The sequence below is a fragment of the Glycine max genome, chromosome 20, assembly GCF_000004515.6.
Source record: "Glycine max cultivar Williams 82 chromosome 20, Glycine_max_v4.0, whole genome shotgun sequence".
NCBI lineage: Eukaryota > Viridiplantae > Streptophyta > Magnoliopsida > Fabales > Fabaceae > Glycine > Glycine max.
In genome coordinates this window covers 44,516,627-44,540,871 of record NC_038256.2, presented here as the reverse complement: position 1 = coordinate 44,540,871, position 24,245 = coordinate 44,516,627, and the positions used below count along the sequence as shown (strand labels likewise).

At 29.4% G+C, this 24,245-nt stretch overlaps 3 protein-coding genes across 3 annotated transcripts; 1 reads left to right on the top strand and 2 right to left on the bottom strand.

Annotated features, from left to right (window-relative positions):
- Positions 1–851: 851 nt before the first annotated feature.
- LOC100500047 (uncharacterized) lies at positions 852–5,030 on the bottom strand. The gene is given in 3 exon segments (NM_001249171.1): positions 852–1,052; positions 3,671–3,936; positions 4,887–5,030. Coding segments are annotated over 3 exon segments (447 nt in total). The 5' UTR covers positions 4,917–5,030; the 3' UTR covers positions 852–901.
- Positions 5,031–16,955: 11,925 nt separating this feature from the next.
- On the top strand, positions 16,956–19,599 carry MYB29B2 (MYB/HD-like transcription factor). Its single transcript, NM_001254089.3, has 3 exons — positions 16,956–17,315; positions 17,547–17,676; positions 18,666–19,599. The coding sequence occupies exons 1-3, from the start codon at positions 17,183–17,185 to the stop codon at positions 19,219–19,221; spliced, it is 819 nt and encodes a 272-aa protein (NP_001241018.1). The 5' UTR covers positions 16,956–17,182; the 3' UTR covers positions 19,222–19,599.
- A 3,110-nt stretch (positions 19,600–22,709) lies between these two features.
- On the bottom strand, positions 22,710–23,635 carry LOC100807036 (uncharacterized). The gene has a single exon (XM_003556334.2). It carries the CDS (start codon positions 23,599–23,601, stop codon positions 23,107–23,109), a length of 495 nt encoding a protein of 164 aa, XP_003556382.1. The 5' UTR covers positions 23,602–23,635; the 3' UTR covers positions 22,710–23,106.
- Positions 23,636–24,245: the final 610 nt, after the last annotated feature.

Below are 24,245 nucleotides of genomic sequence, written 5' to 3'. Positions count from 1 at the left end.
TAATTCAAAATAAGAAAATCAAATATGTAAGTATAACAAGAAAAACAATATAAACATATGAAAAAGTGTGATTTTTGTTGGTCACAATTTACGGAGAAGACACCCTTGCAAAAAAAAGAGCACTTAAATCGGATATTAAAAATTTGTAGGGGAGGATGATATCCTTAGAAGACAAAAAACAAAAACTCTTGACTCAAAGAACACTTAAAAAAAAAGTTGAAGATGTCATATTAAAAGTTTTGTTTGATTCAATTTAGTTCATTTTAACAATAAAAATAAAAATAAAAAAACAAAACAAACCTAAATAAAAATTGAAGTTTTCAATTTTTTTTGGGATAACAGGCAATTTAGTTTTCTCTTTTCTTTAATTATTTGAAGATTTAAAACGATTTACTTCAGTTTTAAACACCTCTATTATACTGTTTGCCGTGCATATTTCCCATCATTCCTAAGTTGCCATGTTTACATTAGTTCCCATACCTAGTGGCTCAGAAAGCAAATGTTCCAACGCTGGAACATGCAACAAAAACAAACCCATAACTGGATTTGCATGTAACAAAGTAGACTCACCAATTGCGTCTATTTGAAATTCATATAATATAAGTCGAATTTCCAATAGCGATTACTGTATTAATCTGCACCTGAGAAGCATCATGGCAATAAGGAAAAGCATAAATTCCCCTGCAGTGGGGTTTCTTAGGCAGGAACCCCTGATCAGCCTTCACAGGTGCAGGTTATTTACTTGATAAATGACAAGTCAGCTAATTTACGAGAAATAGGTCGAAACAGACAGGGATCATAGTAGAAAAACTAAAGGGTATCATCAGTCAACATCATTCCCTGAGGCCTCAGATATTCTAACTACATCACCTAGACACAAGCCTCTTGTGTAGGTGACTGCTCAGTTTGCACGTTCTCTGAGGACTTCAAGATCCATCTCTGTTGGGTCTGTTGCCTGAATCTCATAATGGATGCCCTGCAGCTCCCTTCTGAACCTGTCCTTGGATGTTGCATATAGCATCTTCGGGCGAATGCGGGCCACTGAAGGAGACCTGTAAAATAATCAATTCAGAAACTGAAAAGCAGAATAAAGGCAATAACATATGTGCCAAATTATTTAAGAGAAGCTTCCTCTGGTTTAGTCCAACAGCATTAAATAGAAGGTGAATTTTCTCCGTAAGTGTCAAGATAAGCTCTCCATATTCAATTGCAAGTAGAAAGTAACTGAATCATACTTTGATACTGTCCCAACAATTCTTTCAAGGTTGTCTATCTTGTCACATGCTCAATGTATAAAATAGTCAAAACACCGAAAAGATAATAAGCACAAAAATTAAGAAATGGCTGAGAAGATGGTTACTATATGCAGACATTTGACACAAGAGTTTGTGTGAAGTGAAAGGTAATCGAAAACTATCGCATGCGTTTAGTGAGGACAACAAAACATAATCAACTACTGGAAATAGGGGGAAAAAACAACTAATTAGCTAAAAAAGGAGTCTCAAAGCCGAAGAAGGAGCATACCAGTGGATAAGTCTAGTAGAGGGAAAACATATTTATAGTCTTACATACGGTCCCCAGTTCAACAAGGTATTAGAGTAATTGAAGTTCAATTTTGCTTGAAAATATCTAAACAATTCCATTACAGCATGCCACTACTCCATTTGAAAATATAACAATATGTACCTACCTCAGTAATAAGTTTTGTTCGATTCCATCTGATAAAAAACTTGCACATACCAAATATCACTCAGATCCCAAATCAAAAGATTAGAAGTCCTTCTACCTTCAAAAAACAAACCATCAAAACAACAAACCTCTCATGCCAACCAGTGACTCGACACATTCCATTTATACTAAGTTTATTCTTTTTTTCCAAATCATAATAAACAAAGAGAAACTTAAATACTTGACAGTTTTACCAAAATCTAGATTCCATCCCGTGACTTCAAGAAAGGAAATTCATTTCAAATTATGTAATTCCAATAACTAGAGTCTGGAGAAAACAGTTCAATTATTCAAACTTATGCACTATTCTCTGTATAGTTTTCTAGCAAAATTTATGATTGGTAAAGATCTAGGTAAGTAATGATCTAATGTTAGACAATCCAAAGAACAAAACACACTGAGAACTAGAATGAGAGATTCAATGGAGCAGCTACAAGCTAGGTAACAAATTGTTGAGCATTTTTTATGAAAAGAAATATACAGAAGTCTATTTAATTGCTACACAAGAGAGAATGCAAAATAAGTCTGTCTTTTAAATACATGCAACAATTCAGATTTAAGAATTTGTTAAAATACTTATTCTTGAGTCCTCTGCCTCTGGTGTATTTAGGATAGGCCATGACAAGAAGAATAAGAATAGGTATTATTAAGAATAGAATATTAATTATATTAAGATAGTGTCGAATGTTTTCAATGAGTACTGTTATGTAGTGTTGAATGTTTTACAGATGTTAACCCTTTATGGTTTTCTCTCAAAGTAAAGAGGAGTGGAGAGGTTAAATTTTGGCATGATACACGGTTAGGCTCATCAATCCTCAAAGCCTCTTTCTCTAGGTTGTTTCTAATTACAGAGGATAAGGACTGTTTCATTATTGACATGGTGAGCAGCTAGGGGATGTTTGGTGTTAGTAATGGAGGTGAAGGGGTAAATTGTTTGTGTGGGAGGAAAACCTTTTGGTAGTATTGTGTAATTTATGTTCCTACATTTCACTATCTAAAAATGAGAGGAAAGATTGGATCCAGAAGTAAGATAAAGCTCACTATCTACTCATTTGGCTTTATTTGGGAGGGGAATCATAGACAATTTACATGGGCTCTATTGTGAACTGTGTAATGTTCATCAGGAGGATTCTTATCACTTATTCCTTTTGTGTTCGTGTCTCTAATCATGTGAGGTCTTTACTTTACATTTGGCTTGGGTTTTCTGTATTTATGCCTCATCATGGTCAAATTTCATTATCTTCAGCATGGAAGTATGGTTAGAGAAATTAAGTAAAAAAGGCTTGCCATATTTTCTAGCATGCTGTAGTTTGGTCAATATGGCTGTTGCAAAATGAGACTGTTTTCCAAAACTCAGCCTTTGATATGGTGAGGTTAAGGGATCTCACAAATGCTCAATCTCGATCATGGTTTTCCAGATGAATAGATTCTGATTGGTACATTGATCCTTTTACTTGTATAAGACAATGCTGTTAGTTTTGGACCTGCACTTGATTTATTTGGTCTGGTCCTTGTAGAGGGTTTGAGTACCCTTGTACTCATTTTAATAAAACTATGTTTGTCCATCAGAAGAAAAAAATTAAGATTGTAAACGATTGGAATCATATGTAGATATACTAGAGAATAACATCACTGTACAGAATTTACATTATGCATCTGCTTTCCACTGTACCCATATATGCTTCTTTAGATGAGCAAAGTCATAATATTCATGATACACTCTAAGATTTTTGTCTTAACTCATGATGAGCAAAATCATAATATTCATGATAATAATTTGTATTTCAGGACTTGAGAGCAAGATTTTTTTTTTTTTGATAAATTACTTGAGAGCAAGATATGCAAGTGCAATATATTCACACATGTAAAACAGTGTATACAGAAATCAATGAGTTAATACAATATGCAATTCTATGGTTGTACAAGAAACTAAGTGACTAACCATGCAATAAAAAAGATTTTGCTCTTTTGGCAGTTCTCAGATGTCACAAAATCAAAGTCAAAGACAGCGTATCGGCAATCATTTTCAGGCAAGGATGCAGTGAAATCATCATAGCTCTCAGCAGGGCCTCCAGTTTTTTCAACGATAACCTCTTTCTTTTTCTCATCAATTTTAAAAATCACATAGCGATGAACTTTCTTCCTCTGCAATTCCAGGAAGGTGTTTACACTATGCTCAGCAACACCCATGCCAGAAGAGGCATTTCCCTACATTGAAGCCACACATCAAATTCTAAACACTAGTCCTTTTCAAATTCAATACTTTAACCATATTTCCAATAATAATGATAATGTTCTTCCAGTAAAATGAATCTAATCAATCAGGAAAAACAAAATGTTATTTTCTTTCACTGCACAAAAACAAAATACAACAATCCAATAAGAGATACAATCGCACACTCCTAACTCATGTAAGTTCCCTTACTTCACTTCAGGTCACAAGATACATATGGAGTATGTGTGTAAAAAAATCTCAAAACTGGCAAATTCGCTTGCTTATCATGCATCCATTACCCTTGATTAGAAGAAAATTCTGATAGAGGCAACCCTAAAGTTAATTGCAACTCAAAGCAACTTCATGCATGAGGAAGGAATAAAGTATTCAATAAACTTTCACTTGATAGCATATGATCTAGCTAGCTTGATTCATTGAAATTTAATGCAAGGGAAAAAGAACGAAGACCTTCTCATTTTCAATTTCTAAGGCGTACTCATAGCAAAACAAACATACACTGAAAACATAACATATACCAGGCCAAACTCAAATGCATCAAAATAGTAGCATCCAGAACACAAACAAAAGACACTAATACGAACGAAATTATTTTTTTAAAAAAAAAAATCATCGGCAATATCTTCATAGCTGTATGTATACCAAGAGATAAACATCGATTTAATGTCAAGTGAGTGTGACAAGCTAAAAACTCGTGATTAAACAATGATATTGCACTCAAAACAAGAAAAAAACCAGAACACTCAAAATACGAGGAACCAACCACAAAGCGGGACAACAATTGAGAACCAAGAATTTGTACTAGCGACTAAAATCAGCAAAATCCGAACGAGACAGCGCAAAAAGAAAAAGGGAAAAGGGGGGAAAATATGGAAGAAGAAAAAAAGATGCAGCAGGAAAGCGAAAAGGCAAAAGAAAAGCTTACCCCTCCCGCTCCTCCTACTCTGAAAGCCATGGCTACAGTGAGCAGCGAAGAGAAGAAAGAAAGAAGGATTTGTAGAGAGAGAGAGGAGAGAGAAATTGTGTGGAGAGAAGAAAAGGAGAAAACACTGGCAGGAGAAAAATGGTTAAAAATATTTTTTATGTGTAAAGAAAATAAAATTAGTAAACGCAAAAAAAAGGTATATATTCTCATCGCTTTCCCGGAGGAAAGGTAAAAGTATTGGAAGAGTGGTTTGTTCGATGGCAAGTTTTTATTTTTCCATCAATTCTAACGTGGGAGATTATGATTTTCATATTTAGTACGTAACTAATAAAAAAAATTCAGAAAATTATAATTTTTGAAAATTAATTTTAACTCATTTTTTTACAAAAAATATTGATAGGAATTTAATTTTTTAAATAGAAAAAAAGTTTTGATTATATGCTTTTACATAAATTATTTTAAAAAAATATATATTAAAACTGATCAAACATTATATTATAGATATTTGTGACAGAAATCATAATTCCTAAAAATTAACTTTTCCAAAAAAGACTATGTTTCAAGTGTGAAAAAATTTCTCCATATGAAGCGCCCCGCCCCAGCAAGCAAAACCAAAGGAAAGGAGAACCGAAACAACGACAAAAAGGAAACGCACCTAAGAAACAGTGGGAATCGTCGTTTTGTTCTTTCTACCACATCGAAGAAAGGTGTAAAGGCCTACCTCGTGAGTTTACATTTTCCAAAAAAAATTAACAATTTATAAACTATTTTTTGTCATAAATATTTATTTACAAGAGCTAAGTTTATTTGAGTCAGAAATAATTGTTATAAATGATAAAACTATCATCTCCTTAATAAGTATTTAACCAAATTACATATTCAAATTTGTAATTCCAAACTATGAAACAACTTACCTCAAGGTATAAACTATGGTATAAATTAAATTAAATATGTTTTTGTTTTTTAGGTAATACTATAACTTGTAGTTTCTTTTAATTTTTAAATATCAGTTCTTAAGGATACGTTTGATCTTGTGTAGAGAAATGACAAATAGAGAGGCAATCCTACTTAGTAAAGTTATTAAAAGACTCAATACACTCCATTTACATTTACATTTAGTTTTGAGTTTTGACTCACGCGAATCAAGGTCAAAAATAAATAAATAAATAAATAAAACCACAAATATCAGAAGCTCATGCTCATGTTAGGAAAACATTGTTTATGACTTACTCCCTCCATATCTAAATATAAATAAATTTAATTATCAAATATATGGATTAAGAAGTTCAATTAATAATATTTAATTCAAAGAATTTCATTTAAAATTTATTTTTAAAAAAATACTCTTCATAATAGTAATAAAAATAAATGATTCACAAGAAAAAAAATTATTAAATGAAAAACATAATAAAAATATTATCATTAAATAAAATAAAAAATAATTAATATTTAGTTCTAAATTTATTATTTTTTATTGTTTATATTTAGGTCCTGATGAAATATGAGTTATGAGACACTGGTTTTGGTTAACACTCCCACGGGATACTGAAGATTTCATCAGATTTACCTGGGAAGCATAATATTAACAACTTCCTTGCTGCTGTGGCAGTTGGCATTTTGTTTCCGAAAATTAATTTCCGATACATTTACTTACCAGAAAAAATGTGGATTGAAAATGATATTTTTGAAGAAAAAAATAATGATAATAAAAATATAAAAGAACATGCACTCAAGGAAGGAGTATTTAACCATTACCGAATAAAGGTTCCGTGATTTCTCGTAGTTCACACAAATACAGCTGATTGGTTTCCAGCAAAAAGTCCAAATTTATTTATTAATAGAAAATTAATCATTAGTATTGTATGAATGCGTGTGTGTGTATATATATATATATATAATATGAATTTAGTAATTTTTTTTTGTTTTTTATTGGCTATAAGGATGTTTTATTTTTTATAAAATTAATTAATCACTTAAAAAAATCAATTCGCATTAGAGGATAAACCAAAATGTAAAAATAAATAAATAAATAAAATAGGAAGAATAGCCTATTACTATGATTTGTGTTGCTGATAAAGTAGTTCAGCCCCGTTGTTCGTTCTGTGTAGTTTTTTTTTTTCTCTCTCTTGGGCCTTAGGCCCGTTTATAAATTTCTTTTACACTATTGTTATGTTTAACATACATTTTTCTCACCAAAAAAATGTTAAACGTACATCTTTAGACAATTACCTAAAGCACTCCAATTTTTGCTTGGTGTACCCCCTAATTTCCTAATATTCCCTGCCTATCCTTCCTCTCCCAAGCAAACCTCCATGACCAACACATTCCACCTCTGCACTGCACCAAATTCACCACCACGTTGCCACCTAACCACCCACCCACGTGCATCGCTATGATTCATAAACATCCATGTCACACTGAACCACCATTCATCCGCACAACTTCTATATAATTAAGGATTGAACAGTCCATGGTATATTTGTATTAATGATTGCTCAATCCATGATACATTTGTTTAGACTCTATCAACATATTAACAATTTACTATGTTGAGAACAATTTAAACTATTTTTCATCTGCTCTAAATTTCCTAATGAAAAAAAAAAGAATATTAACAATTTAGTATTCATAATAGTTTTAAGCTATTTTTCATCTCTTCTGAATTTCCTAATGTAAGAAAGGAGATGAAGGGTGGGGAAAAGAAAATTTAAATCCCTTCATTTTCCTTTTTTTCTCCTATAAACTTTTGAACAAAAAGACATTTTTATAAGCATATTTTTCTTCTCTCTCACTCCAATCAACTTCTATAGAGTAATTTTTTCCTATACTGGTACATTTTTTTTCTGTCACTCTTCATGTCTTGAACTTGCATGCTCATGTTTCTTGTGGTCCGACTCCATAATTAAATTGATGAATGCTTATAATGAATTTTCATCCCAAATATTTTGTTGGGACGAATAAAATTGAACTTAAATTCTTTTAACGAGATGACGGTCCATATCCAACAAGATAAATTCTCAAAATTGAATCAATATTTTAGGCTGATAACATAATAATATAACAATAAAATATAATTTCCATCACACTTGTAACACACGTTTGAACCAACTTTCTATGTTTTGAGTCAAGAATCAAAAGCATTTCCCCGTAAACTTTTCTTTAATTCGTGTCCTAACTTTAGTCCACAAGCATAATACTCGTCATCACGATTAAGTTTCCACAGCTAGCAAACAAAAATCAGACAGTTTCCCATGTTTAAAATTAACCACAAAGAATATCCCAAATGGACCAGTGGAAGTCAATTATTTAAATTTAATTATCAATATTCTCAAAGTTAACCAAGTTCTCTTACAGTCGTAGACTAGTCGTAAAGAACGTTTCGCAGACAATACACAGGCTAAGAAACAGCCAAAGAAAAATGTAAATAAAATAATAATTTTAAAATCTCGATGAATTACTAATTAATGGTTGAAAATAATTGGTAAAGAATCGAAAGTAGAAATCGTTTGATGGTAACATATGAAGACTTTAATTAATTGTGTGCTTAATGAATAGACAGAATTTATAACAAACAAAATATCAAAGGAGGGGAAAAATATCATTTCAATATCAAGGAAGAAAAATCTACCATTCCAAGTTCCTAGCTATATCTCCTGAGAAATTAAACAGTGCATATTAGAACCGTAGCTGGGAATGGGGAATCTATGATGCAAGTCACAATCATGGTCGGTATCAGGTGAAGTCCAAGGAATACAAACAGTCACACTACGATATTACTAATTATTAAAATTGGAATATTAACGTGTAACTTCATGAAATTATTAACAACTATATATCAATGTATACACTAAAAACTCCGCTAACAAAATTTTCTGTTAAAAATATATTGTATACGTTCTTCTTGTTTACTTATTTTTTTGGTGGAGTCTGGATTTTAGTATAGCTGATCCAGAATAGAAAGTATTATGTACACCTTGAACAGCTTTTGTTCCTTTTTGCTATATTCATACAAAGTTTAATTTTCTCTTTTTTTTTAAAAAAAAAAAAAAAACCTCAGCTCGCTTCCGTAAATCTTAAATTTCAATATAAAGATTTCCTACTGGCTGGGGCAGAGAACAAGTGACAGTAAAAGTTAACCTAATTCAATTTCGAAGACTCAAAACACACTTTTGATAATATTAAATCTAATTAAATTGTTAGATATCTTAAAATAAAATTTAGTGTGATCTAGTCAAAATCAGTAAAATTAATATTTTTGACCACCTAAGATATAATATTAATTTCTAGTTCCATTTATATATAGTTCTATTTTGAAATTTCACCAAGGATATTAATTTATCTTAACATTAAGACTAAATGTATCTCACTGTAAACATGTCTTTTAAAAAATAGATGACAGCTTTAGGAAGCAGTAAGCAAATTCAGATACGTAAATATAAATATTAAATAATGGAAAAGCGTATACAACATAAAAGCTTTTTTTTTTTTCCTTTTCTTCAATTCCGAGTAAGAGGCAAAATTGAATTCTTTGACGCATACTAAGGCTAAAAAAGGAGCACTCTCTGGCCAGGAAAGCGAGAGTCAAAGAGTATAAAGAGGCTTTTTCCAAACGTATTTTATGCAGCAGATGCATTGTACTTTGATTTGCGTCTGCCTCAAAATTGTCCAAGAGTGAAACTGTTCCCCCGGCTAGCTCACCTAGGATTATAAAAGAGAATTTTTAAAACAAACAAGTCTTAGCACACATACTAGATATATAGCTAAGTTTTTTTTTTCAAGGATAGGAATTCAACTATGAATATGATGTGAAATCCTATATCAACTAAAAATAAAAAGATTGAAAATCATAATTAAAAATAAAACTTATAACCATGAATTTTAAGATTTTAAATTAAAATATAATATTAAGTTTATTTATGTATTTATTTATGGTTTATTGACGTAAATTTATCTCTTCCATTATACAACAATAGAAAATTTTGTTAAAAGAAATAAAATAGTGAATTTTAAGAAAAAAATATTATAAATATATGCATTAAATTGAATATTATATTAATTATTTAATATTTTAAAACTAAAACTATTTTTTTTATTAATTTTATTTTTTATATATATTTTTATGTTACAATACCAATGATTAATCTATGCAAAGCAATCTTTAACCAAAAGCTTATTTAAGAAAACAAGTCAATTTTTACTCCAACATGTTAGTATTTCAATTTTTTTTATAAGCTTTTGTCTTTTGGAGCATAGTCAGTTTTTTAGCCTTTAACATTCATTTGTTTTTTAATATTTGAGCGATTACTTAAATGAATTATTTTTGTTTTTTTTAAACATTTCTATTCCGATTTATAGACAAAATAATCCTTTCCGTCTGTTTTAAATATTTTTAAAGTAAGAAAAGCAAATACAACTAAAAATAATTTAGGAAATGTGTTCTCGCCTAAGAACTGATTCATTTAATTCACAGGCAATGAAAGTTTATCAAATATAGAGTAAATTTTGATCTATTTTTTTGTAAGAAATTTTTTACCTTTAACTAATTAAAATCACTATAGTTATGATTTTTCAAATGATGATTAAAAATTTATAGTTTTTAAGTATGAGATAATTATGATCGAATAATAATGTAAAAATATTTATATTGACTGTCAATATAATTTAGTCAAATTTGCAAAATATAAATGCATTTAAATGTGCTGATGGAGATGAATTCGTTTAAATTCTGATTATAATGTACTTATTGTGTAATTTTATTTACATTGCCAATGTACTTTAATTGAATTTGCAAAGTAAAGTAGTGAAATAATGGCCGGATATTAATTCATTTATAATTTGATTACAATGTACTTATTGTGTGATTTTTTTTACATTTTCAATGAACTTTAATCGAATTCGCTAAATATAAATACATTTAAATTAAATGTGAACTAGTGGAGATTAATTCATTTAGAATTTGATTGTTTCATTTACAGTTTTACCCTGTCAATGTACTTATTGTTGTGTAATTTTATATTATTATTTAATTATAAATTACTATATATATATAGGATAATATTAAGTTTTACAATAAAATAATTTTTAATTAATCGATGTGAAAAATGTTATCCAATCAATACATTAAAATCATTCATTTAACCTACAAACTCGATCAGGTTTATATATATAAAATTAACGTAAATTTTTTTTTTATCTAAGTACAAAAGTTAATTACTCAAAGTTGTTTAAATTCATAATCAATTATAAGTTATTATCAACATGAAATTAAATATATGAAATTTTATCTAATTATCTAAAACTAATTATAAACTCAAAATTAATTAATTAATTTTTTAACGTAAAATCAAACACAAACTTACAATAAATTAATGCACGTCTGCACGAATTCTTATTTCTTACTAGTATATTTTTGTTGTTGTTGTACAAAACATACTTAATGCACGATTTCTTATATGTATACACTTTTGATGAAAGCAAATATTGAAATGGATATGGATATGAAATTATATATTCAACCTGCAATTAGTAAAACTCTGAAACGCATGTCACGTTATTCCTCGCTGCCCCAAGTAAGCGTGCTTTAAATTCTAAGTTTTGATGGATATAGATTAATATATAATACATAGTCAATTAACGAAATGCACTATTTTTCTTTTTATAAATACATCAAATCAATCTCCAGGTAAAACTATGAAATGAATTAAAAAAACAAAAAATATTTTTTTAATCCTTCAATTTTTTTTATTGATCTCTCAAATTTTCAAAAAGTTATTTTTAATTCTTCTTTATTAAGTACATGTTTCTAGGATTTGTGATGATTTGTAACGGCCAAAATTTATTTATTTTTAATTTAATTTTATATAAAATAACTTTTGATGATTTTAAAGTGCTAAAATATTTGACTCATAGTATGATTTGATAACTTTTTTCATATTCTTGCGGTTATCAAAAGAAAAACAAAAACATGAATGTGAGATTGTGACAATTTTTTTTACATATTTGGACGGTTTTAAATTATTGTAAATTATTTTTGAAGAAATTAAATTAAAAAAATATTTCTAACGATAAAAAAATCACTACAGGTTATCATTAACGTAAAAAATAAGAGCACTGAAATAACTTTTCAAATGATTAATACACTAATAAAAATATAGTTTATTTTGAAGGATTAAAAAAATTTATCTAAATCTAAATTACTTAGAAATATATTTAAGGGGAAAAAATTAAGATGAATCAGAGAACAGATTAATTAATTTGTAATAATTCCTAAGTTTCAAACCATGTGTTCACGTGCGCGCGGAGTATATGCATACAAGCAACAAGTGGAGGAAAAGAAAATTTAAATCATAATATTAATTTGAATAAGCACAATTGTTACTTTCCAATATTTGTTTAGTCACAGTCCAACACGTTTGACTACCACGGGCAATTGTTTCATCTTTTTGCTCTTAAAATAAATTCATTACCTGTGACCGATGATGAGGATACTATTATAAGTCATAGTCTACGGCCTATTATTGTTAATTATTCATTTTTCTGCCGATGTTCGGATAATTCAAGTGCACATGTCATGTTTTCAAGTCTACGCTTTGAATACACATTATCTCTTTTAACATCACTGAGTAAGTCAAAATATGTGTACTTCGATTATTAGTTTTGTATTCTATTTCACGACGTTGAAGTAATGATACACATTATATAGCGGAGATATTACACTATAGTATTTTTTTTGGGTTGAATTTATAGAATAAAATCTATTATTTTTCGTGTATTATTATACTTGGTATAAAGAATTTTATCATACTCGATTGAAAATTTCAAATATTAATTATCACCAGCGCATTGACTATGTATGTGATGAGGAATTCAATATTAATATTATAGATATAGTGTTTGTAATACTATATCTTATTATTATCATTATCACGTATTCATTCTCTAAATTCTTAATCGAATTATGATTGATTTTAGTTATAATGGGTGATAAAATGACGTAAAGAGGTTATTTTTGCAAACAATTTATTTAAGGAGATTTATTTTCAAACATTTATCGGAGTAGGTCTATATTTTAAAAGTGTTTCGCCATTTCTGCGCGAAATCCTTGATGAAGGTTCCGTCAACAACACTGACCTTTTTTATTTTTTATCTTAAACTGTATTGTACTAGATCAAATTTTATATTTTAAAACACAATCGATTGTTTTATAAAATAAAATAAATTTATTTTTTTGGCTAATTATTTTACCAAATATTCTTATATTTTATTTTTTTATTTAAGAGATAAAATAATTTAGTTAAAATTTAAAATAAAAATATATAGGCACAAGTAAAATATAAAATAAAAATGTTAAGATTCAAGTCAAACATAAAATAAAAATGTATGGATTCAAATAAAATATAAAATTAAATCTGGAAAATATTAGAGAGAAAAAACATATAAAAAAGTATTATGAAATATGAATTATTAATTTAGGTGCAATATAAAAATTAATTATATTAGAGAATAAAAAATATTTGAAATTGTTAAAACATACTTAGTAAATAAAAAAGAGTTGAATTTGAATTTTGAAAAATAAAAAAGTTTAATAAAAAAATTTAAAATAACACATGTTATTTAAAATTATTAAATTAATATATTTACAATAATTTAACATTTAAAGATAAACTATGCTTTTAAAAATGTCAAAAACATATTTTTTTTTCAAATTTTCACATATTTTATTTTATATATTTAAAAATAACTAAGAAGATGTACCCAAAAAATAAAAAGAAGAAAGACGGAGAGCAAATTTCTTTCATGAACTAGTCCGACGTCTGAGGCTACATTCATTCATCATAAAAATAATAAATAATATTTTTTTATTTGGAAAATTTTATAACAATTTATGCATTCTCCTCTATCAATATATAATGTTATATTAACTTATAATATTTTTAATTAATATTTCCTATATTTTATCTAAGGTAAATATTAAGTAAGAGTAAATATATTTAATGCTTTAGAAATATAAAAAAAGTATTAACATTTATTTATTTAATTAATAAATTAATTCAAAAAAATGAAAAATCAATCAATATTAAAACAATCTTATAAAAATCAAATTATTCATAAAACATTTATTCTCTCTCATTACATGAGTTAAACAAACAGCATGAAATATAAAAAGGAAAAAATGTCAGTGTTGCCGACGGTTCCTTCATTGCATGCAAGAATATCTCGTCAATAATATTGGAGGAACCTTTTAGGGATGGAGCTGACATGCAGGTGAGTCTCGCCAATAGGAATAACGAAATAAGGGGAATAAGGGTTTTATTAGCAGGAATGACGAAACATCTTTAAAGAACTGACTCCCTCAAACAAATGTGTGAAAATAGACTCCTTTAAATAAATTGTTTGTAAAAAATAATCCCTCTACATCATTTTGCCCGGTGGGGTTCCCTTGTTAAATCACGCGCGTAAAATTTTGTGATCCACCTTGATATGTAATCTTATAGCAGAAACATATTAATTATAACCATTGTTCTGTACGTAAATACGTAAATACTTAATAGTAATAGTAGTAGCCTTAAAAGGAACATAATTAGGTTACATAAAGCTCACCATGACATGAAGGTTCCCAGTGAACCAAATGTCATTAAGATATTCGTTAACAAAATCTATGTTTAAATTGAAATCTAATTCAGTAACATTGAGCAAGACTGGACCAATTTTTAGAGTCGCTAATTCCAATTCTCCCTGGGTAAGTCCTTTACCTTGGCTCGAAACAATAATCCCGTGGTAGTACCGGCAGTTAACACCAATAATCCGGGTTGGACCGTACCATGTCTAACTTTATAAACCAATTCATAAGCTACGTTTGCAACCCATGCATATGGTTTGGCCCTGGTACGTGCATTGTGCCTGTTTGTTTTGACTTAATTAATAGCAACCTTGGATCCTACCGGAAGACTTAGATATCAAGGTGGGAACAAATAAGCACTTATGATGGTCGTATATCTCTGCTCCCTAACTTTGTTATCAACAAGTTCGTGTCTAATTAAACAGTATGCTAGCTACTAGCTACTATGTATTTTGAATGAGTCGTCCTATAAATCAAATTTTAAAAAATAATTATTCATTGACAATAATTTAAATTTAAAATTTAATTTGTTAGCATTATTTTTCTAATATTATTTTTTTTAAAAAATAATTAGCTCGTGATATGAGATACAGTTGTTTGTTTGTTTTTATAATAAGAATATAAATATAAATAATTTAATAATTCAAAAATATTTTTTTTATCATTTTTAAAGTTGAAAAGTATCTTGAATAATTACAAAAATCGGTCAAGAAAATATATATTTTTAAATCTTATTCAAATGTTAAGTCAACGGGTTCCCACGTCATTCTTTCTATTTACTCAAATATTAATTATATGAATAATGCTATTTTCACATTATCTGTTCACCATTTTTTTTAATTTTTTCTATTTTTCCTATTATACTGCCCACCTCATCAGACATTTTTTTAAAAACTTTTCTCTTTATGTTGAAATGTATTTTAAAAACCGATTGTCAGAATAAAATTATTTAATATTTTATTTGACCAGCCTGACTTATTATGTTTGTTTTTTATTTAATACTTTCTCAAAAGAAAAAGAAAAACAATTGTAAAATTAAAGATTATTCCAATTTAAATCACTTTAGATCGAATAATATTTGAATTTTAAACTAGATTGATCATATTAGAGGTGACAAATTGAGTTTCTAAATCCATCCAAGCCAAATCATGAAATGGGTTGGGAAATTTATTTTCCTAACCACAAATTTTACAAATTAGCTTGATCCTATATTGAGCCAGTAGCCAACGAGCCAAATTAACCCTAATTAAAAGTAAAAAAAATATTTAAAATACAAAATCCTTAGAAATATATATAAATTTATAAAAAAAATAGAATTAAAATGGTTTACATGACGGACCAAATATAGGCCTTTTTTTTTCAAGTCAAAATTTTACCAACCTTGCTTGGCCCAACCCGACTTGTGGTTTATTAGGGATTATTGTCTTTGTAGTTGTCAAGTACGTTTTATTTTTCCTATTAGATCACACAAAATCATTTTAAATTTTGTTAGGGGACTAAGATAACTCTTGTATTTGTTTGAGTAAGAATTTATAGGAATTTGAGTTTACTAAACCACAAAAGTTGGCGAGGTGGTGGTGCGGCAGTGACAATCCGATTGTGACACTGTGGATTGGGCCGGAGTGGCGGAAATGCTATGTTAATGGGTGGAAAGTGCAAAGGAGGAGAAATCGGAGAAGAAGAAAGAAGAAGGGTCTGGGCGCAAAAATGTATTATTTAGCGAGTGCTATGCTAGTACATTAATGAAATTTGCATCAATTTAGCGGATGCTAACAAGACGTTAAGTCAAACAATCAAGTTCATTAATTACCCATTAGCGGTAACCTAGTTCTAAGAAAAATACATTTTTAGCGTCATCTAACTGATGTTAAATATTTTTATATTTTTAAAAAATACAATATGAAATATTGTGTTTTCTTTGTGTATTATTGTCAATGTCAAAACTAATGTTACCTTGTAAATACTATTTTTAATGGATAACCTCATCTTTTCAAAGTGAAAACAATATGTATTACACTCCCAGTTAGCTACAGAAAAATGCTATTTGCCCAATCTACCTCAACAACTATTATTTTGGCTGGAAGGAGTTTTAATTGAAAAATTGTGTAGGTAAAATTTTGTAAAGATAAAGAACATTAATCATTAGATATTGTTTTACTCGCCTATTAGCTAATAAGGACTTGAATTGACACATAAAACAACGTGGAATTATATTACTAGTATATAGGAATCTATTCAATTGGTTGGCAGATTACCATGAATGTGTGCCAAACTTGTCCTTAGTCATTTAACAAAGTGACAAGCCATTAAGTCTTTTCCACTCCCAAGTCTCAATACAGGTAAAAATAGCAAAAATTATTATTCTTTTCTCTCGGTGTGTGCCTGAGAGAGAGAGAGAGAGAGAGAGAAAGAGAAGAAAAACCTCCTTCGCGGAAACTACTAAATAGTTTGAATATGGAAATATGTGTTTCCTATAGTTGGACCATTCTAGTCATGGCGTGCGGAATATCCAAGGATAAATAGCCAGCACACGGGTCTTTGGAAACGAAGTTGAAGCGGGGAAGAGAAAAAGAACTAGCTAGCTTGCTAGAGTGTGAGAACTCTAGCATATACTAGTACTACTACATTCCTCCATCTTCCTTTTTATTTTTCACCATAAAAAAACCAGAGCACAAAGATGGTGAGAGCTCCTTGTTGTGAAAAGATGGGTTTGAAGAAGGGTCCTTGGGCTACCGAGGAAGATCAAATTCTCACATCTTACATCCAAAAACATGGCCATGGCAATTGGCGTGCCCTCCCAAAGCAAGCAGGTATTTCTATAGTTCTATAATTACTTCAATTGAACAAATATTATCTCCAATTTATGACATGCTTTTATACACCATAGTATGTGTATAAATGGCCTAGCCTTGTCTAGATTTTGACATTTAGTGCTATAAATTAAACTTTATGGTTCTCAAAGCTTATTGAATGTCATGCATCAAGATATACATGTGTGTTGATTTTTTTTCTTCTTCTAAATTCTGTGATAAATTGCTCAGGCCTTCTAAGGTGTGGGAAAAGCTGCAGACTCCGCTGGATTAACTATTTGAGGCCTGATATCAAGAGAGGGAATTTCACAATTGAAGAAGAAGAAACTATCATTAAGCTGCATGAGATGTTGGGAAACAGGTATATTCACTGATCATTTCCTTCCTTGAACCCATATGACATTAATCATGCTAATTAACTTATCATCAAAAAAGCTTTACAAGACAAAGCATCATGCATATATGCCACCCATCCAATTCCTGGTTTACACGTGATGCTGTTAATGATTTTTTTTTTTTAATTTGCTGAAATTATATGAATGTGCGGTTGTGTTTCTTAAGTTTCCCTTTTCCTTGATAGATAATACTAAACAGTAAACAAGATTGAAGTGGTAGGGACCAGGGGCAATAATTGTCAACTTGGAAGAAAATTAAAATGAAAAGGTTGTGTTATTGAATATTTATTCTATAATGGGGACTCCAGTGTTGCACGAGAAAATCGAGGTATGATCCTCCACCTTTGACGGTGCAAGTTATCATACAAAGAGTGCAGGAGAAATAATTATGCTGATATGCTGCTATAACAAATTATGTGCATCAAGAAAATACCAGTGTGTCATTAATTAATCTATAAAACATCAGAACCAATAAATAAAAAATTAAAGATATTGCTAACCAGTACCCTTAACACATTAATTAAGGAATTAAAATAAAAAAATATTTATGGTGTAAATCATAGGAGAACTTAAAAAAGATCATGGACTATGCAATGTTCTACCTCTCCAGTAAAAACATTTTTACTTTGTTTCTTAACCAATATCCTATAAAAACTTGTTAGTGTTTAAAAAAATAAATAAAAGGTGGGGTCGCGAATCTCCGATCAATTAGAATTTAGATCTGCCTTGATGCTTGCACGAAACATGGTGTGGCAGTTTATGGCACATGCAACTACAACATGTGTTAGACGTACATACCAATATGAGCATGGGATTCACTGTCCCTGTAATCTTCAATTAAGACAACATCGATGCTTGTTGTTTTCTGACCCGCTAGAATTAAACAATGGGAACGCGAATCTCGCGCAATTATTTCATTAATATAATAATTAACCATTTTGATCCTTATTTTCAGGTGGTCAGCAATTGCAGCCAAATTGCCAGGAAGAACTGACAATGAGATAAAAAATGTTTGGCACACCAATTTGAAGAAGAGGCTGCTGAAATCAGACCAGTCCAAGCCAAGTTCCAAAAGAGCCACTAAGCCAAAAATTAAACGTTCTGATTCCAATTCCAGCATCATAACTCAATCAGAACCTGCTCATCTTAGATTCAGAGAAATGGACACAACATCAACAGCATGCAATACTTCTAGTAGTGATTTTTCATCAGTCACGGTTGGTGACAGCAAAAATATTATCAAGAGTGAAGACATAGAGTCTATGGAAACAATGCCTGTGATAGATGAGAGCTTTTGGTCAGAAGCTGCAATTGATGATGAAACCCCCACCATGTCATCACAATCTTTGATCACAATCTCAAATGACATGCCACTTCAATACCCTTTTGCTAACTATGAGGAAACTTTCCAACAGAGTCATGCTTATGATTCAAACTTTGATGATGGCATGGATTTCTGGTATGACATATTCACCAGGACCAATGATTCAATAGAATTGTCAGAGTTCTGAATTTTTCATGTGACACGTTGAATGAGGGTATTATTAAATTTGGCAGATAGAGTAGTTTAAATGAAATGGTATAGCTTGAATTTGACCGTTACAACTAAAGGGTACGATAATTTCTGGTGTGGGGACAGCATTATCACCAGCTGCAAGATCTAGAGGCATCCATTGACAAAGAAACCAGCCAGAGTAATGCGAAAAGGCTAATGATATGTAATGTACACATGTAATCTACTAGTGAAATCACTGACTTTCTTTCTTTTAGTTGAAGACAGCGATGCTCTAACATTTTTGTATTTTAGAAAATTATAGTTTAATTAGGCTAGAGTTACTTGATTGTAATATCAATAAATGATGTATTAAGTATGTGAATTATTCAAAAAATTTATGCCCCTTGTTGAGCTTTCTTGTGCATTTTCTTTCGGGTTTTTTTATTGGCATGATTATGCATGAAAGAATAATTTACACCGAAATGGATGATCAGATTTGAAAAAAGTCCATTGTGAATTTGGTTTTATTGCAACTTGCAATCGATTTGTTGGATGACGGAAAGAAAATATTTTGGCTGCCAACGTAAACTGTTCATTGGACATGTGGATGGGTTAATGGCACTATATTTTGGACCACAAATTTCAACCTTCACATTAAATAGAAAATTAAAATGCAATTAATATTATTTTAGCATCAAAGTGGATCATAATTTATCTATGAAAAAATCTGGATCATTATTTAGTAAACAATTTGAGAATAATTGCATATATACTCACAAAGGTTGGGTCAAATGCTTAGAGGTGTAAGAAAACCTATTAACTTAGATCGACTAAGCTCATCATATCTTATCTTGAATGTGCTTATACACACATCACTTACATGTATATGTATATAGATATAGATATTGATATAGATCTCACAACAGTCTCACACGAGTTCCACTTCCACACATTGATGAGTGGTGACCTAAAGGTGTTGGCCATGAAAAATATTTTCCATGTGAACTGATTGATACCACTTCGGTTAGTGTCTCTTAAATTCAACTTTATTACTAGATCCAGAGAAAATGAGCTCTTTTTACTTTTCCAAACCAAGTTAAGGGTATACTATTGAAAAAGTACGTGGTTTCTTTCTTGATAGGACCAAGACCAAGTGCATGTTTAGAAGACTTGCAAACTTGTTGGCCTTCAAACTAACATCAATTTGGCATTTTATTTGCGGAAGCAAACTCGGCAGATGAGCACTTTTCTTTTTAAAATGGATTTCTGATCAATTGTTAATTTTATTAAAACTAATATAGTAAAAAAAACATAAATAAAATAAGTCACAATTGTTATGTGAATAACATGAAGATGTTTCTCATGGTTTATTCTTGTAATTAGGCGCTAGTTTCATTTGGCTTTGCATAATTGTATTTAATTCTGGCATTCTCTATTGCAGGTTGAGACAAAAATGTTAAATACCCAATTAATGTATAAGTTACAACATCTTTGTCTTTTAATTTTTCCTTCTTCGTTGTTGACATATATAGGAAGGTGTAACCTCTGGAGCTCTCTTCGTTCTATATATTGATTCAAGTCTTAATTATTGATTTTTTATTTGTATATTCTTCAAAAATAAATAGAAGATTAACTCTGTAAAGATTTTACCAGAGGAAACTTCCAAGGGCACTTGACTTGCAATTCTCACTCAGAAGTCAGAAGAATATTACAATCTTTCAATTCTCACTTGTAGACAATTAACCTTTAAGTCTTTTGAGCAAAAAGTTACAAGAATTTAGCACTGTGCAACTAACATATTGCCTTAACCTTAAAAATGGTTGAGAATCTTGTTAGAATATCCTCTGCTAAGCTGCTTGATCCTCTAATATGCTTATTATTTTATTTATTTTAGTTTGAGAGCGTATATAATCACAAACAATTCCACTTCTTGAGTGCTAGCGTTCTAAACCTCAACGTGTACATCATTTCAAGTCTATGCAAAAAGGAGATTTGTGAAAATAAATTCTATCGTTTTAATTTGGAGAAGTTAATACTATACTTAACTACTCTTCTACCTTGAAAAGGTTATGCCTGAAGAAATACTAATTATAATCTAGCATGACATATGCTAAGGATGAATACCAAAATATCATTGATTTGAATAGATAAATTAAACTTAAATTTCTTAAATAAAGTCTCATATTGAAACCTTGTGAATATAAAAAATATGATTGGAATTTTTTTATATTAAAGATAGCAAATCCTTTGATAAAGATTAATTATGAATAAAATTAATCGAACTTTAATAAATGGAATCAAGGTTAAAAGTAAACTAAAACCATGATAAGAATTTGAAAGACGGAAGTTATTCTGTTCATATATGAAAATGTTTTTAGGAATACTTCGTCTTTTCATGTGGATTGAGACCAAAAGAAATTTTTGCTTTGTTGCTTTTTATATGAATGACATTCTCACCGGCCCATTGATGTCAAGTCGAAGCCTAACCTTTACCTCATTACAATTAGACCTTCTCTTAAAGACTTAAACCATTACCTTAATCATTGTGTTTCTCTACTTTCAACCTATACCAAATAGTATTAAAATTGTCGTAATCAACCTATACCTATTGGATAATGATAAAGTTATTGATTCTGGTGGTATTTTTTATTATTATTATTGAAGTTTGGATATATGCAAGAGAATAAGATATTCTTTAACTTAGTAAGTTATTGAACCAAATTTTGAAATCCAAAAAGGAGTTTGATAAGTGAAAGACTTTAGATCCTCACAAGTGAAATATTTAATATTCTGTAAATTACATAAGATTAATTTATAAATCACATTATGAAATTAAAAGAAAATACGATTACTAATAAGCTGAGAGTAGAGATAAGAATTATATATATATATATATATATATATATATATATATATATATATATATATAAAGAGACATTAAACTACACTAATATAATTTTAATAATTATTTTACGATTTTTATAACTTTATATAAAATGTGATTTTTATTGATTAAACATTTAAATTATATCTATATATTACCAATCAAAATCATTTATATCAAATTAAATTAAACAACAATAAAAAGATAATCAAATGATTCACATTTTAGTATATTTTAAAATATTTATATTTTGTCAAAATTTCTCATTTTAATATAGATAAGATTGACAAATATCATGAAAAAATGTTATCTAGTATTATTATTAATGTTTTTGATAGATTAGTTTAATTATAAATTATCAACTCACATCACTTGCTAATTGTAATTTTTAAATTTTTTAAGTGAATTAATTTTAGTCTTTAAATTATTTAAATTGAGTGACTGAGATTTAATATAAATAAATCTTATTCCATATATATATATATATATATATATATATATATATATATATATATTACCATAAGATTTAAAAGAGAAGTTATTTATCTCTTTGGAAGATTGGTGGAGAGATATTAAAGTAAATAAAAGAGACTTAACATGTAACCTTTCTTAAATTTTTAGGTCTCTCTACTCTGCCTTACCTTTTTACTTACAGATAATAAGGGAAAAAGGTCCTGCAACTACATTTTGAGGAAAATTACCAGATAAAAAGAGCTTTGTAATTTAATACCTCTAGTCGTTCTTATAAGAAACAAGTGAGCTAGTGCATAGTATAGAAACCCGATACATGCTAATAATGCACACTTGATGAGTATAGAATAAAAAACAAACAATTAATATAAAGAGATAAAATAAAAAAAAAAGATCCCTTACGAAAGCCTATAGAATAGATATATACCCTGTCAAAGTATTTTGGAAAAATCCACCTCAACAGAACCGAAAATTAATGAAGAACAAGAAAAGCAAATCGAAATGTAACACACAGAATAGTGGAGATAAATAATAATGTCTGCAACCTCAGGCTAGCATTTCCAGAAATTCCTGCAAAGACCTCTCTTTTTGAAGCCTCATTTCTTCCCGGAACTTGGCAATGAACTCCTCTACCTTCTGATCAACGTGAAGCTCGGGGGTCTTAGCAACCAAAGCCTTCCATGCATCCTCTATAGTATCCATGCTACTGTCAATGATCACCTCTTTGCCTCTGCTTGTTTTCCCTTGATCATGTGCATGCACAGAAGAAGGCTCAGTAAAGAGGTTATCTATGCGTATGGCAGACATGTTCTTCTTGCAATGATGAACATGGTAATTATTCGAAGGGAGAGAGCGACGACGACGACCTCTCGAGGTTATGAGATGATGAAGGGAGTGCAAGATGGCAAGGAGGTGTTTGAAGGTGGCTTCGATGGATTTTGGAATGTTGAGTTTGTGGACTTTTGATTGCACTTTCTTGGAGATGCTCTTCCAAGTCTTCTTGGCAGGCTCAAGCTTCTTTCCTACCCTCAGACGAGACATATCCCAACAAAAACACTTTTGGTTGGAAAGAAGATGAGAGAAAAGAAGGGATTGGACACAAGGTAGGAGAATAAGGTGAAGGAAGTTTTAATATAATTTCTTTCTTCTCAATTATCTCCATTGATTTCTATTGCATCGAATGTGGAACATTAGTCTGTTAATTTGGAATAACTAATCAAAAGAAGAAAAATGATTTGATTTATGTATGATTTTTTATTCATTTTGGAAGCTTAAAATATGAATTCATTTTATTTGAAAATAATCTTAATTAAAAGTTAATGCATTTGGAAACTCAGCAAAATTTTGATTTGATTTGATTTTAGTTTAGGTTTAATAAACTGATAATTTTATTCTCATATGTTTACCTATTTTAATTCTAATTCTAACTAAGGATAATAATTTTTTTTTATAATTTTTTGTAAGATAATTTTTTTTATTAAACTCATACTTTTCATTTTTATTTATAAAGTATTTAAATTCAAATGATTAAACATAAGAGATTAATATGTTGAAGTTAAGGTGAAATCATTGGAAAATTATGTTCGAATAGTACCTGGAATTTAATCTTTGATAAAAATAATTCTTAATTATATTTAGTCACGTAACAGATAAATCTTAAATTATTTAGAGTCTTTTTTTTCTAA

What these genes read in the sequence shown, in the direction of transcription:
- MYB29B2 (NM_001254089.3), top strand. Translation starts at nt 17,183, where the DNA reads ATGGTGAGAGCTCCTTGTTGTGAAAAGATGGGTTTGAAGAAGGGTCCT. An exon ending in TGCCCTCCCAAAGCAAGCAG is followed by an intron (nt 17,316 to 17,546) that starts GTATTTCTATAG and finishes TAAATTGCTCAG; the next exon opens with GCCTTCTAAGGTGTGGGAAA. An exon ending in CATGAGATGTTGGGAAACAG is followed by an intron (nt 17,677 to 18,665) that starts GTATATTCACTG and finishes CCTTATTTTCAG; the next exon opens with GTGGTCAGCAATTGCAGCCA.
- LOC100807036 (XM_003556334.2), bottom strand. Translation starts at nt 23,601, where the DNA reads ATGTCTCGTCTGAGGGTAGGAAAGAAGCTTGAGCCTGCCAAGAAGACT.